This window comes from Rhinatrema bivittatum, chromosome 3 (assembly GCF_901001135.1).
Source record: "Rhinatrema bivittatum chromosome 3, aRhiBiv1.1, whole genome shotgun sequence".
Classification (NCBI taxonomy): domain Eukaryota; kingdom Metazoa; phylum Chordata; class Amphibia; order Gymnophiona; family Rhinatrematidae; genus Rhinatrema; species Rhinatrema bivittatum.
This window is the reverse complement of record NC_042617.1, coordinates 233,372,608-233,388,468: the sequence shown is the minus strand read 5'-3', so window position 1 is coordinate 233,388,468 and position 15,861 is coordinate 233,372,608. Positions and strand designations below refer to the sequence as shown.

Genomic DNA, 15,861 nt, shown 5'->3' with positions numbered 1-15,861 from the left:
AACCCGTGATTCCTCCAGAGGAGCTGTAGGAACCCGGGTCACTAGGGCTTAGGCGTCTTCACCCTGGAAGTCCGAGGTCCCCCCAGGAGGAGCCCGTAGGGACCCGGACCGCTGGGACTTAGGCGAAGTACTGATGAACCCAGGAAGAGTGTGAACCGGAGTCAGGACTGGCTGCAAACAGGCAAAGTGAAGTCACGGAGCTGAGTCAGGACTGGAGGCTGGCAGCGGAGACGGAGTCACGGACCGGAGTCGAGGCGGGTGGCAGTCAAGCAGGGTCTGAGTCACAGGCAGAAATCAGGGCAGGCGGCAAACTGGGAAAGTCAAAGTCACGAGCTGGAATCAAGGCAGGCGGCAAACAGGAACCAACGATTAAGCAAGCAGAATACAAGGCAGGCAGGCAGGAATCAGGAACCGACAGGAGGCAACTAGCACTTCAGAAAGTGACCTCGTTGCTAGGCAAAGATAGAATCCCCGGGCTCGGTTTAAATCCCCCTTACTGGCGTCTGACGTCATCAGGAGGCGGATTCTGACATCCGGGGCTGCACCAATTAAACGGCGGTCCTCGCGCACGCGTGGCACTCCAAGGGGGCGGAGTCTTCGGCGGCGTCTCCCTCGTGGAGACGCCGCTGCCATGCGGCTTGGGAGGCCCAGGAACCGGCGGTTTTCAGCCGCTGCCACGCGGCTCGAGAGGCTCGGGGACCGGCGAATCGCGGCGCCTCAGAAGGAGGTAAGGGCCCGGTCACTGCCCCAGTGACCGGAATCGCAAAAAAAAAGATTTCAAATAAATAAATAAATAAATACTACATTAGAAATTTAAACATTTTTAGTTTACAGTAAAACAGCAATTCTAGCAGCATTTTTCTTTAATATTTCAATTAAAACAAATTCACTAGGACTTCTCTAAGTTTAATAAAATGTGATATACCACCCTCCTTAAACCTCACATATGCTCCTTCCCTCACCCTCTCTTTCTCTCATGCACTCTCTCTCACAAGCTCACCCCATCTCTCTCTCTCTCTCACTCATGCATTCTCACATACACACACTCTTATACTTATACATACTCTTGCCCTCTCTCTCACTCACATATGCACACTCGCTCATACACACACACACTCTCATTCACAGAGACTCAGGTACTACAAGATGGGATTCATTGGAACACTGCCTCCTGGCTCCTATTTGGATGCTGCTCCTTCTACTTGTTATACCGCAGGATTCCCACAGGAATGAGAAGTCTGACATAACTAAGATATATTATGGCTCTCATGATCCTGCAAGAATAATGTGTAATCTACTGGGCATCGCAGGAGCCATACACTAGCAGAAAAAAAAAGGAAAGATAAGACCATCACTGAAAGACTGAATAAATTCTTTGCGTTGGTATTTACTAATGAGGATGTTGGGAGATACCCATTCTAGAGATGGTTTTCAAGGGTGATGATTCAGATGAACTGCACCAAAGTGAACCTGGAAGATGTAGTAGGCCAAATTGACAAACTGAAGAGTAGCAAATCGCCTAAACCAGATGGTATACACCCCAAAGTTCTGAAAGAACTCAAAAATGAAATTTCAGACCTATTTATAGTAATTTCTAAACTATCATTAAAATTGTCCACTGTACCTAAAGACTAGCCAACATAACCCTGATATTAAAAAAGGGCTCCATGGGTAATCCAAGAAATTATAGACTGGTGAGCCTGACTTCAGTGCCGTGAAAAATCATGGAAGCTAATTTAAAGAGTAAAATCACAAAATATATAAACAGACAAGATTTAATGGGACACAGCCAGCATGGATTTACCCAAGGGAAGTCTTGCCCCACAAATCTGCTATATCTTTTTTAAAGTGGTTAAATAAACATATATATAAAGGTGAACCAGGAGATGTGGTGTATTTGGATTTTCAGAAGGTGTTTGACAAAGTCCCTCATGAGAGGCTTCTATGAAAACTAAAAAGTCATGGAATAGGAGGAGATGTCCTTTTGTGGATTGCAAACTGGTTAAAAGACAGGAAACAGTTTTCTCAATGAAAATGGTCAGTTTTCTCAGTGGAAAAAGGTAAACAGTAGAGTGCTCAGGGATCTGTACTTGGATTGGTGCTTTTCAATACATTTAAAAATGATCTGGAAAGTAGTATAATGAGAGATCAAATTTGCTTATTCAGGGGAGTTAAATCACAAGCGAATAGTGATAAATTGTAGGAGGACCTTGCATGACTGGAAGATTGGGCTTCCAAATTTAAGATGAAATTTAATGTGGACAAGTGCAAGATGATGCATATAGGAAAAAATAACTCATGCTGTAGTTACACAATGTTAGGTTCCATATTAGGAATTACCACCCAGGAAAAAGATCTAGGTGTCATAGTGGATAATACATTAAAATTGTCAGCTCAGTGTGCCATAGCGGTCAAAAAAGCAAACAGAATATTAGGAATTATTAGGAAGGGAATGGTGAATAAAACATAGAATGTCTTAATACCTCTGTATCGCTCCATTGTGAGAATGCACCTTGAATACAGTATGCAATTCTGGTTACTGCCGTCTCAAAAAAAAAAAAAAAGATAGTTGCACTGGAGAAGGTACAGAGAAGGGCTTCTAAAATGATAAAGGGGATGGAACAGCTCCTCTATGAGGAAAGACTAAAGATGTTAGGGCAGTTGAGCTTGGAGATGGCTGAAGGGGGATATAATAGAAGTCTATAAAATCATAAAAGGACTTGAACGGGTAAATGTGAAATGGTTATTTACTCTTTCAGATAATTTAAGGACTGGGGGCATTCCATGAAGTTAGCAAGAAGCGCAATTAAAATAAATCAGAAAATTCTTTTTCATTCAAGCTCTGGAATTCATTGCCAAAGGATATGGTTCAGGCAGTTAGTGAAGCTGGGTTTAAAAAAGGTTTGGATAAGTTCCTGGAGGATAAGTCCATAAACTGCTATTAATGGGGAAGTACCTGGAGATAGAACTAGAAGACTGGGAGAAAATGAGAGAGGTGGAACAACAGTGGGCCAAACTAAAAGGAGCAATTACAAAGGCAACACATCTATAAGTTAGAAAAGTAAACAAAAGCAAGTGAAATAAGAAACCTATCTGGTTCTCAAATAAGGTGGCTGAAAAAATAAATGCAAAAAGAATAGCATTCAAGGAATATAAAGGATCCCAAAAAGAGGAACACAAGGAAGAATATCTGGTGAAACTGAGACAAAAAGTAATCAAGAAAGCAAAACATCAAGTGGAAGAAAGGACTGCCAAAGAGGTAAAGCAAAGTGACAAAACACTTTTCATATACACCAGAGAAAGGAGAAAGGTCCAAAGTGGTATAGTGAAATTGAAAGGTGAAAAGGATCAATGTGTGGAGAGAGACGAAGAAAGGGTGGAAATATTAAACAATACTTCACTTCAGTGTTCACTAAACACCGTCGCTAGAGATAGTGGATGGAGGTGGAGTAGACGAAACTCCATTTACAGAAGTTAATGTATGGGAAGAGAAAGGTAAACTTCAAGTGGACAAAGTCATAAGGCCTGATGAAGTTCATCCCAGGATACTGAGGGAGCTCAGAGATGTGCTGGCGGGTCCGCTGCATGACCTGTTCAATAGATCCCTGGAAACGGGAGTGGTTTTGATTGATTGGAGAAGAGAGGTGGTGGTCCCACTTCACAAGAGTGGGAGCAGAGAGGAGGCTGGAAACTACAGCCCGGTTAGCCTCACCTCAGTGGTGGGAAAATTAATGAAGACTCTGCTGAAGGAAAGAATAGTGAACTATCTACATTCAGGAGAATTGCTGGACCGAGGTAGCATGGATTCACCAGGGGAAGGTCCTGTTGGACAAATCTGATTGACTTTTTTGATTGGGTGACTAAAGAATGGGATTGAGGATGAGCACTGGATGTGATCTACTTGGATTTCAGCAAAACTCTTGATACAGTCCCACAGAGGAGGCTGGTGAATAAAATGAGAAGTTTGAGAGTGAGTGCCAAGAAAGTGGTATGGATTACAAACTGGTTGATGGACAGAAGACAGCATGTGATGGTAAATGGAACCTACTCTGAAGAGAGAATGGTGTTAAATGAAGTGCCACAATGATCAGTGTTGGGACCAGTCAGGTTCAATATATTTGTGAGCAACATAGTGGAAGGATAGAAGGTAAAATTTGTCTATTTGCGGATAATACTAAGATCAGCAACAAAGTGGACATGCCAGAAGAAGTAAGAAACACAAAATTTCCATACTGGGTCAGACCAAGGGTCCATCAAGCCCAGCATCCTGTTTCCAACAGTGACCGATCCAGGTTACAAGTACCTGGCAAGTACCCAAAAACTAAGTATATCCCATGCTAGTAATAGCAGTGGCTATTTTCTAAGTCAACTTGATTAATAGCAGGTAATGGACTTCTCCTCCAAGAACTTATCCAAACCTTTTTTAAACCCAACTTCACTAACCACATCTGCTGGCAACAAATTCCAGAGTGTAATTGTAAGTTGAGTGAAAAAGAATTTTTTCTGATTAGTTTTAAATGCACTACATGCTAACTTCATAGACTGCCCCCTAGTAGAGAGAATGCGACGTGATTTAAGGGAGTTTGAACAGTGGTTGAAGATAGGAGCAAATGTTCGGCTGAGCCGGCTCTGGAGGCCTGGGGGGGGGGGGGGGGTCAGAGGAGTCGGCAGCCATTTTGTCTGCATGTGCTGGAATCAGGCTGCTGTTGTAGAGCCTTGGAATTCCCCTCCCACAGTGTTTCCCATGGAACAAGACCCTGCTGGTGGCAGGGAAAGGGAGGAAGTGCAGGGGGACGTGGACCCGGACCCTTCTTTGTCGGATCCAGAAATCTTTTCAGCAGATTTTGTCCTTCTGCTATATAAGGCCTATTTGGCCAGGAAGGGAGAAGGGACCAAGAGGCCTTTGCCCAGGAAGTCCTGGACAGCTATAAAGCCTAGGGATCGGAGGAATGCAGAGTCCGGAGGGATCCTGTGGCCCCTTGGGTCTCAGTTGGTCCGTGGTAGAGGAAGGCACGGATGAGACAGATGATCCAGATCAGATGCAGGGAGGGCTGGTGGATCCAGACATGGAACCTGTTAGCACCTTGGTGGATCTGATGCAGGATTCAGATCAGGATCCTATTAGTGCTTTGGGGGATCCAATGCAGGATCCAGACCAGGTTCCCATCGCGGACAGTGACGATCCTTGGGTGGTCCATCTGTTCCATAGGGATGAGCTGGGCCCACTTATTCCCCAGGCGCTGGAGGAGCTGATGATTAAGGTCACTCAGGAGGATTCGGGTAATGAAGGGGTAAATCCGGTCTTAGAGGACCTAAGGTCTTTCCATTACCTAAGAAGGTGAAGAAGTTGGTAGAGATTCCCACTCCCGCTTCGGGAGTGGGAATCTCCCGAAGCGGGCTTGAAGGTGGCCAGGACTATGACTAAGTTATATCCCTTGCTGGAACAGAGTCATGGAAGATTCCCAAGGTGGATGCCGTGGTTTCTGCGGTTACAAAGATGACGACCATCCCGGTGGCAGGTTCAGCTGCTCTGAAGGATATTCAGGATTGGAAACTGGAAATTTTGCTTAAAAGGCTGAGGTTTCAGCTTTGATTCATTATGCGGCGGTGTGTGGAAGCTTGATGTAGAGAGCTTGCTTGTGCTGGATACAGAAGGCACACGATAATCGGTTGGGAATGGCGGCTGAGGCGGCTCAAGCTACCAGCTTGGAAGGGGGAGTGGTTTATGTGGCAGATGCCCTGTATGTCATGATCCAAACTTCTGCCAGAAGTATGGTCTCTGCGGTGGCGGCGTGGAGACTCCTATAGTTATGAAATTGGTCAGCGGTTGTGTGGTCTAAAACTCACCTTTCTAACGTTCCCTTCAGGGGCAAGCTGCTGTTTGGGAAGGATCTGGATCAGCTCATGAAGCAGTTAGGGAAGTTGAAGGTAATAAGTTGCCTGAGGACAGGAAACCCCCCCTCCCAAGAAGCTTTTTCCTCCGCAAGCTCGATTCCGAGAGGCGAGGAGGTTTCGAGCTGGTACGATCCCTGAGCCTGCGGCGCAAAAACAGAATTCTGGCAGGCAGCAGTTCTTTTGAGCGCAACGCAGACCTCTGAGGGATGGTGGGTCCCAGGGAGGTCATGGAAGATTGGTCAATGAAGGTGGGCTGGTCCACTCCTCTCCGGTGGGGGATCCAACCTTTAAGTCTCTGTTCGCCCAAGGTTTATTGGGGTTTGTTAAGGTATTCATCTTGGCTTGGGTACAGGTCTATACTGAGTGACTTTAGGTGGCACTCTCAGTGCCTCAAAGTTTTGATCTCTGCCTCCGTCTGCTGGTAGGGATACATAAACCCACTTGTCTGGACTGATCTATGGAACTTCAGGAATGAAAATTAGCAGGTAAGAACCAATTTTCCTATTGGACTCAGACAGCAATCAACAAAGGCCCTGACTTTGACGGTTTGGAAAACTAAGTATGGGGGTGACTTGTATGGCACGGCAGATGCTATCATTATGGGGGAGACATGTATGGCACGGTTGATGCTACCATAAGCTTGCTGGGCAGACTGGATGGACCATTTGGTCCTTTTCTGCTGTCATTTCTATGTTTCTATAATCAAGTTTACTTAGGGAATAGCCACTGCTTATTACCGGCTTTAGCAGCATGGGATCTATTTAATGTTTGGATACTTAAGAACATAAGAAATTGCCATGCTGGGTCAGACCAAGGGTCCATCAAGCCCAGCATCCTGTTTCCAACAGAGGCCAAACCAGGACACAAGAACCTGGCAATTATCCAAACACTAAGAAGATCCATGCTACTGATGCAATTAATAGCAGTGGCTATTCCCCAAGTAAACTTGATTAATAGCTGTTAATGGACTTGCGACTTGGCTTGGCCACTGTCGGAAACAGGATGCTGGGCTTGATGGCCCCTCGGTCTGACCCAGTAGGGCAACTTCGGTTCTTTACATTTAGTATTTTACTAATTTCTTGAGGTGTTATTAAAGACAAGGTTTTTGAAGGCTCCTTTTACTTAGCCATTGTCACCATTATGAATTAAGTAAACCAGGGTATTCATCGTACTGATATACCTACAAACTACAGAAACGACCCCAGAAAGTATATCCTTAAAACACAGAAACAGAAAGTACAATTATTAACACCTGAAGAGTGGGCTCAGGGAAAGAGAGTTTTAAAAACAGGGAAGTATGGCTTTAAAATGGTATACATTGCTTATTCCAAAAACAAAAAAAGAGGTGGGGAGAAATATTTATGTAATAAAATACCGTAGTATAAAAGGAAAATGATCACTAAGGATAAGATCTGAAGAGGAAACACTACAGTCAAGGAAGAAGTTGACTGAAGATTGTAGCATATACTGCTGCTTTAAGTCTTCATACTGGTAAAAGCTAAATAAAGAACTTTGCAGTTAAGTTTTCAGCTCAAATTAAGGTAACAGGAAAAGCAAGGACTGAGTGAGACTGCAATCCTCTAGCTCAGGGGTTCCCAGTCTTTCAGGGAACACTTAAAAAAATTTCATGTACACCCACACAAAATTTCATGTACACCCACACACTTCTATTTGGATAAGTTCTTGGAGGAGAAGTCCATAAACTGCTAAAAATCAATAGGGAATAGCCACTCTAGCAAGGAATCTCTTTTAATGTTTGGGTACTTGCCAGGTACTTGAGACTTGGATTGGCCACTGTTGGAAACAGGATACTGGGCTTGATTGACCCTTGGTCTGACCCAGTATGGCATCTCTTATTTTCTTATTTAATTTTTGTATGCCACAAGAAAATAAATAATGAATATGAACTCTAGAATAAATCATAACGTATAAAAATTGAACCTAAACTGAATATGTAGGGAGGGCAATTTCCAAAGGGAAACTGCCCATGGAGTTTTCTTTTGAAAACTCGGGCCGGTGGGGGAAAGCCAGTACTTTTGTTCCAGTGTGGTTTTCATCTGCTTTGAAACAGGTGCAAAGTACATTCATAAGCACAAGGATTGCAGAATTAAATCTCTGCATTTATTATTCCTCCTTCAATGTAGCCCTGCTCCTTTTTTCCCCCTGCAGTTAAAGTATGTATGCTGTTCACAGCATAGGCACTTTAAATCTTAGTAGCAGGGAACAGTAATTTTCAAAGGAGCTTTTTACATTGGTAAACAGATGTTTATTCACACAAAAAGATTTCAAACTTAACCTCCCTGAAAATTGTCCCCCTTTGTTTTTTTGTTTTTTTATACTTTATTCTTTTATGATTCTTACAAACACCTACAGAAAATGATAGTCGCAAAATAATTTAGATTTTAGAAAAAGCAAAATAGTCAGCTTTTCAAAAAGAACGCTAATGAGATCTCCATGTCTACCTATGTGTACCCTAAATAATTTGTGTGTTTAATATCATATCCACACCTAGCCATTGTCTTGTTCTCCTTCCTCCTTGGTCTTTCCCTTCTTCCCTCCTGGTCCATGGTGTTTCTCTATTCCTTCTTTTCATTCTACCTCTGTTCACCATGATTCGAGGGGGGTATCTCCTTCTCTCCCCTGATAAGCTACCATCCATTCTCACTCCCCCTAACCAGGACAGTCAGATTCCTTTCTCCCTCTTTCTCCTCCATTTCTTCTTTCATTCCTGTCTTATTCCTCTCATACTATCAACCCCTATTTCCTCCTTTCTTCCTTTAAGTCATTCTATTCATTTCTGGTGCAGCTCTCCTGTCTCTCTCTGTGAGACCAGTGGGAGGTACGAGGCAGTAGTGGGAAATGTTTCTCACTGCTGTGATAACCCAACTTTCCTCAGTATACAGAAGAAGCTGCAAAGTTTCTGACAGCCATAATTGGCTCCTCTCTTCCTTACGAAGTGCAGCAGTGGTGATTATTATTCTTGAGGATTGCACTCATCCCTCTTTTCCCCACCTCTGCTAAACATGAGGCAGTGTGGTTTGGGAATTCTAATAGGTGCAAATGGCCCTTCTCGGTCTCTCTTCCTCCTGGTCTGCAGCAATGTAGTATGAAGCTTTTGGGACCATAATAGGCCCCACTCAGTCTCCTGGCCTGTGGCAGCAGCTCAACTAATCACAGGAAGCAGCAGCCTGTTTATTTTCTCCTTAGTTAAATTTTCTTGCATCCCTTCTGGAGGACCCCTTGTGATGGTCTTGTGGACCCCAGGTTAGGAACCACTTCTCTGACATGGAAGGGCTGCAAATATTAAGGAGATTGTGACATTATAAGCATACACATTATCTAGTAACCCAAGAACACTTTCGAACTGTTCTACAAGCATTTATATTCGCTAGCACAGACTATTGTAACACACTCTTCCTTGGATTACCATATACAACACTAAGACCGCTCCAAATCTTACAGAACTCTGCAGCCAGAATTCTAACTGGAAAAGGCAGAAGGGATCACATCACTCAAACACTTGCCGAATTACACTGGCTGCCAATCGAACAAAGAGTACAATTTAAAACACTATGCACAATCCATAAGCTAATCAATGAAGAAAATACTGATTGGTTAAACACTGCATTACGACTACATGTTCCCTAAAGAAATCTCAGATCAGCAAATAAAGCTCTACTGACCATACCCTCTGTAAAGACAGCTAAACTGACACAAGTATGGGAGAGAGCACTATCATTAGCAGGCCCAATATAATGGAACTCAATGCCACCCGAAATAAGAGTAATGAGAGATCTAAAACTCTTCAAAAAAAGCTTAAAAACATGGCTTTTCAAAAAAGCTTTTCAAAGCGAGAAAGGGGAATAGGTAGTACTAAGAAACAAGAAAAGGACTTATACACAAAGGCAAAAAGTCACCAGAGATCATATATGCGTTTTTTATTTTTATTTTTCACACATATATTAAGTTAACGAATTACAGTATATCGCATATATGGAGAATCCATAAATGGAATTTCAATATACATTACATATAGCATAGAGTATTTGAATCATGTATCTGAACAATCTCGGCACCTACAGGTTAAATTACAATCTATTGCGAAATTATTTATGTGCCTATTTGTAAACCGTTGTGATGGTATATCACTAAACGACGGTATAGAAAAGTTTTTAAATAAATAAAATAAATAAATCTGAATATAGCAGTGATATACCTGTTTTAATAAGTGCAGCTCGGGTAGCAGGGTGGGTGCCATCAGTTCTTCTGTTGTTTCTTCATACCACTGTGTACCCTTTAAAATAAAATATCACTATAAATTGTAAAAAAGGATTTCTTTTCACATTCTTATTCTCGTTTGCCATTTCTTTATATGTCTCTTACATGTCTCTCAAAGTAAAAAGAAAAATAGCAAGCATGGCTTAAAACACTGGTTCCCTGTACGTACCCAGATCAGTCCAGACTGCTGGGTTATGCCTCCCTTCCAGCAGGTGGAGTCAGAGAACAAACTGAAAAGGCACACCCTGATAACCTAGTGTGCCATCTGCGATCCCTCAGTATTCCTCTGACTCCAGCAGGTGGAACACAGCATAACCTGCGGTCCTGGTCTTACTAAATTGAATTTTATGTATTCAAGAATTTTTTTTTCTATATGCCAAATGTCTAGATCAACGGGTTAGTGAGTACAAAAAAAAAAAGAAAGGCATTTTTCTTTCATTATTGTGCAGTTTGGGAGTTCAGATTCCTCTTACTTTAAATATTCAGTTTCCTTCTAAGCAGGCACAGTTGGGCCTTGAGGCTTATCAGTTTATTTACCTGGAGAGTCAGTGGCAGCCTGGTGAGTAGGGGAGATTTACCAGTTGGCCGGTCCCTCTCCCCTATGAGGCAGAGATGCTTTCATTCCTCTGCATTCAGGGATGTTGTCATTCCTTTGCTCGGTTTAAAAAACAAAACAAAAACTACCGAGCCAGCCTGCTCCTTTCTTTTCCCGGGCCTCCAGAAGGGGTAGATTTTCTACCCCGGCAGACTTTTTTTTCGCAGTGGTAACTGCCATGCCGCAGGGAGTGCAGTGATCTGCATGTGGAGAGTCGGCAGCACGACTCTCCCGCGATGGTTTGTGCTCGCGCTGTTTACACCCAGGGGCGAAGGCAGAAGATCTCTCCCGCGGCTGTGAGGGGTTGCCAGATGGGGGCTGGACATTTCTCCTCAGCCAGATCCGTCCGCGGGAACGGCGGCCATTTTGAGTGACTTGCACTCAGAGGATCCTCAGGGCTCCGGTGGAGGAGATTTCCCTCCGCCTCCTAATTTAAGCCCTGTACCGCCCTCCAGTCCTACGTTCGAGCCTCCGCCTCCCCCCCCTTCCTCCTCTCCAACGAAGGGGGCCTTAAAGAGACAGCACCCTTTTTCATCACAATTTGTGCTGCTCTTACATAAAGCTTCCATGGAGGCAGAGGCTGATTTGTCTTCACAGCAACCACCTCCCTCAAAGAGACCCAGGCCTGCTGACCCTCAGGAGGCTCTTCGGGCTCCATTACCTCAGCCAGTTCCTGAAGCAGGGACGGAGCCAGATCCATTGCCGGACCCCATGCCCCAAGACCCTGATCAGGATCCGGGCGACAACGTGGATTTCTTCCGCTCCGGTTGAGGGAGATGAACCATGGGTGCTCCAACTGTTTAGGAGGAACGAGTTAGATCCTCTAATTCCACATGTGCTTACAGAACTGGATTTACCAGTTCCACAATCGGTGGCGGATCAGCACCTGGGGGATTCGGTGTTGTCCGGTCTTCGCGCTCTTCCTAGATCCTTTTCCATTCCACCCAAACCTCTTGCAGCTCATGACTCGAGAATGGGACGCTCCAGAAGCCACTCTTCACATTAGCAGGGCCATGGAGAAGCTTTATCTGCTTCCGGATGACTTTTTGGAGCTCCTTAAGAGTCCTAGAGTGGATTCGGCTGTATTGGCCTTTGCCAAGCACACTACCATTCTGGTAACGGGTGAAAGATCTGCAGGACAGGAAGCTAGAGATCCTGCTTAAGAGAATTTTCGAAGTGTCAGCACTTGGGGTTAGGGCGGCCGTCTGCAGTAGTTTCATGCAGAGAGCCACCACTAGATGGATACAGCAACTGCTTATGGCACAGGAACTGCCGTAAGCAGTATAAGCAGTCGCTTATACGGCTGATGCTCTATATGATCTCCTGAGAACCTCCTCCCGTACGATGTCATCAGCGGTGGCAGCAAGGAGATTACTTTGGCTGTGCAATTGGTCCCAATGGGAAGTTTCCCTTTAAATGGGAAGGATCCCAACTGAGACTGGTGGGTCCCAGGGAGGTCATGGAAGATTGGTCAATGAAGGTGGGCTGGTCCACTCCTCTCCGGTGGGGGATCCAACCTTTAATGGGAAGCGGGAGTGGGAATCTCTACCAACTTCTTCCAAGTCTCAGTTGGGATCCTTCCCATTTAAAGGGAAACTTTTATTTGGAGACGATCTGGAAAATCTTATCAAGGATTTGGGAGAGAACAAGGTTTACAAATTGCCGGAGGACAAGCCCAGGTCTACTCGTCCTTTCAATTCCTATAGGGGTCGTTTCCGAGGTCAGCAGCGTTTTCGGTCAGCTAGGGCCCTGTCATTCCCCCCCTCGGCAGGCTCCGTTGAGGTCCCAGGCTTGGGTATGCTCCTTTCGAGGCAGGCGGCCTCCCAGAGACAGACCTTCCCAAGGATTCTCCAACACCAAGTCAGCCCAATGAAGGTGCGCCGGCCCATTCCTCCGTTCCGGTGGGAGGGGGCTGTCTCTCTCTCTTTCGAGAGGAATGGTTCAAGATCACGTCGGATCAATGGGTCTTAGACATTATAAGTCACGGTTACGCTTTAGATTGTGCTTGCCCACTGAGGGATCTTTTCATGGTGTCTCCTTGCGGGTCTCGGACAAAAAGGCAAGTGGTACTCCAGACCCTGGCTCGTTTGAGGGACCTGGCAGCGATCGTTCCAGTTCCACCGGGAGAGTGCAGGACCAGCAGATATTCCATTTACTTCATAGTTCCCAAGAAGGAGGGCTCCTTCCGTCCCATCCTGGACTTGAAGAAGGTCAACAGGACTTTTCGGGTTCCGCGTTTTCGCATGGAAACCTTGAGGTCCAACATTGCGGCCGTCCACAAAGGCAAATTTTTGGCCTCTTTGGATCTCATGAAGGCGTATCTGCACACCGGCATACAGGAGCATCATCAAAGGTTTCTCCGGTTCATGGTGCCAGGAGAGCATTATCAGTTTCAAGCGCTCCCGTTTGGTCTGGCGACGGCGCCTCGCGTATTCACCAAAGTAATGCTGGTGGTAGCAGCGTCTCTTCGACGGGATTCTAGTTCATCCCTATTTGGATGACTGGTTGATTCGGGCGAAGTCCCAACACCTTTGTGAGCAGGCAGTTCAGTTGGTGTTGCTGCGGCTTTAGTCACTCGGCTGGGTGGTCAACTTTCCCAAGAGTCAGCTGATTCTGTCACAAGTGTTAGAGTTCCTAGGGGCCCATTTCAACATGGTTGTGGGCAAGGTTTTTCTTCCCATACAGAGAATGAACAAGATGATGTCTCAGGTTCGCTGCCTGATGGACCCCCCTCGCCCAGCGTTTGGGACTATTTACTGGTTCTTGGTTCTATGGCTTCTATTCTGGAGTTGGTTCCATGGGCGTTCACTCATTTGAGGCCTTTACAGAGGGCGATACTTTCCCGCTAGGATCCCAAGTCCAAGGAGTTTCACCTCTGCTAGCCTCTCCTGGATCCAGCCAGAACCAGTCTCGAGTGGTGGCTAGTACCGGAGCATTTACAACAGGGGATGGATTTGGAGAATCCACAGTGGCTGATTGTAACAACGGATGCCAGCCTCTCAGGTTGGGGGGCAGTTTGTCAGTCATGCTCCACCCAAGGTCAGTGGTCGCTTCAAGAGTCCCAGTGGTCCATCAATCGCTTGGAAACCAGAGCGGTTCGTCTGGCTTTGCGCAGCTTCCTTCCCCTTGTCCACCATCAGTTGGTGAGAATCCTCTTGGACAATGCCACCACGGTGGCATACATCAACCGGCAAGGGGGAACAAGGAGCCGGCCGGTGGCCGCTGAAGCAGACATGCTTATGGTATGGGTGGAACGCAATCTGCTTCATCTGGCGGCATCTCACATAGCCAGGGTGGACAACGCCAGGCAGACTTTCTCAGTCGTCAGCAGCTAGACCCCGGGGAGTGGGAGCTGTCCGAGGAGTCGATGCAGCTCTTGATCCGGCGATGGAGAGTTCCCCACCTGGATTTGATGGCGACGCGATTGAACGTAAAGGCGGTCCGGTTCTTCAGCCGCAGAAGGGAGCACGGAGCAGAAGGCGTAGATGCCCTAGTCCTTCCCTGGCCCCACGACATACGATGCAGCTCTTGATCCGGCGATGGGGAGTTCCCCACCTGGATTTGATGGCGAGCGATTGAACGCAAAGGCAGTCCGGTTCTTCAGCCGCAGAAGGGAGCACGGAGCAGAAGGGGTAGATGCCCTAGTCTTTCCCTGGCCCCGCGACATACTTCTCTATGTGTTCCCTTTTTGGCCTTTGGTGGGCAAGGTACTGAGGCGGATATAGTCGCACCGGGGGCCAGTAGTTCTCGTAGCTCCAGAGTGGCCACGGAGACCATGGTTCGCGGACCTTATCAACTTGGTGGTAGATGGTCCCTTGTGTCTCGGACACCTTCTGAACCTTCGTCAGGGTCCAGTATTTTTCGATCAGGCGGATCGCTTCTGTTTAGTGGCTTGGCCTATGAGAGGCGCCAGCTGAGGAAAAAAGGGTATCCTGAGGCGGTGATTTCTACTCTGCTCGCGCTCATAAGACTTCCACTTCGCTTACCTATATACGGGTTTGGAAGGTTTTTTGATTCCTGGTGTAGCAGTTTCCAGGTGTCCCTGGCGAAGGGCCACAAAAGTACACATTCTTGCGTTCTTACAGGAAGGCCTGAAGAAAGGTTTGGCGTACAGCTCGCTTTGTGTTCAGGTGGCGGCCTTGGGCTGCTTGCGAGGTAAAGTGGACGGTACTTCCCTTGCGGGACATCCGGATGTGGCATGTTTTCTGAAGGGAGCCAAACATTTGAATCCACCGGTATGACCGGTCTGCCCTTCATGGAGTTTGAACATAGCGCCCGTAAACCTGCCTGGTTTACGGGCGCTATGCGACATGCCCTTTGAGCCTCTTAAGCGGGCTACGTTGAAGGATTTGAAAAACAGTCTTTCTCGTGGCTATTTGTTCGGCGAGACGGATATCAGAGATTCAAGCATTGTCTTGCCGGGAGCCGTTTCTACGGTTTTCAAACTCGGGAGTTTCGCTTCGAACGGTGCCGTCCTTCCTTCCGAAGGTGGTATCGGCTTTTTATATGAATCAGTCCCTTGAGTTACCGGTGATTCTCCTCAAGCTCAGGAGTTGAGAAAATTGGACGTTCAACGGGTACTTCTCAGATACTTGGAAGTGACTAATGCCTTTCGGTTGTCAGACCATCTTTTTGTTTTGTGGAGTGGCCTTAAGAAGGAAGAGAATGCGTCCAAGGCTACAATTGCCTGGTGGTTAAAAGAATCCATTGCATCGGCGTACATATGCAAGGGCCGTCCGGTGCCTGATGGTCTTAAAGCAAATTCTATCAGATCTCAGGCGGCGTGTCAATGTGTTTCTCCTCAGGAGATTTGCCGACCGGTGACTTGGAAATCTTTGCACACATTTGCTAGGCATTACCGCTTGGACGTCCGAGCTCCAGATACCGATTTGTTTTGGTAGCGGAGTGCTCCGAGCGGGACTTACTGGGTCCCACCCCAGTTAAGGCGGCTTGGGTACATTCCAGCAGTTTGGACTGATCTGGGTACGTACAGGGAAAGGAAAATTGGTTCTTACCTGCTAATTTTCGTTCCTATAGTACCACAGATCAGTCCAGACGCCCGCCCAGGTAGTCTGGTAAGTCCGTTGGTTTTC

General features: G+C 46.2%; 1 protein-coding gene across 1 annotated transcript in view; it reads right to left on the bottom strand.

Annotated features, from left to right (window-relative positions):
* ANAPC1 (anaphase promoting complex subunit 1) overlaps positions 1 to 15,861 on the bottom strand; it is a 540,434-nt gene that overhangs the window by 77,696 nt on the left and 446,877 nt on the right. The window contains exon 25 of the mRNA XM_029596802.1: positions 10,112 to 10,189. Within this exon, the coding sequence (XP_029452662.1) occupies positions 10,112 to 10,189 (78 nt within the window). The remainder of the gene's footprint in view (positions 1 to 10,111; positions 10,190 to 15,861) is intronic.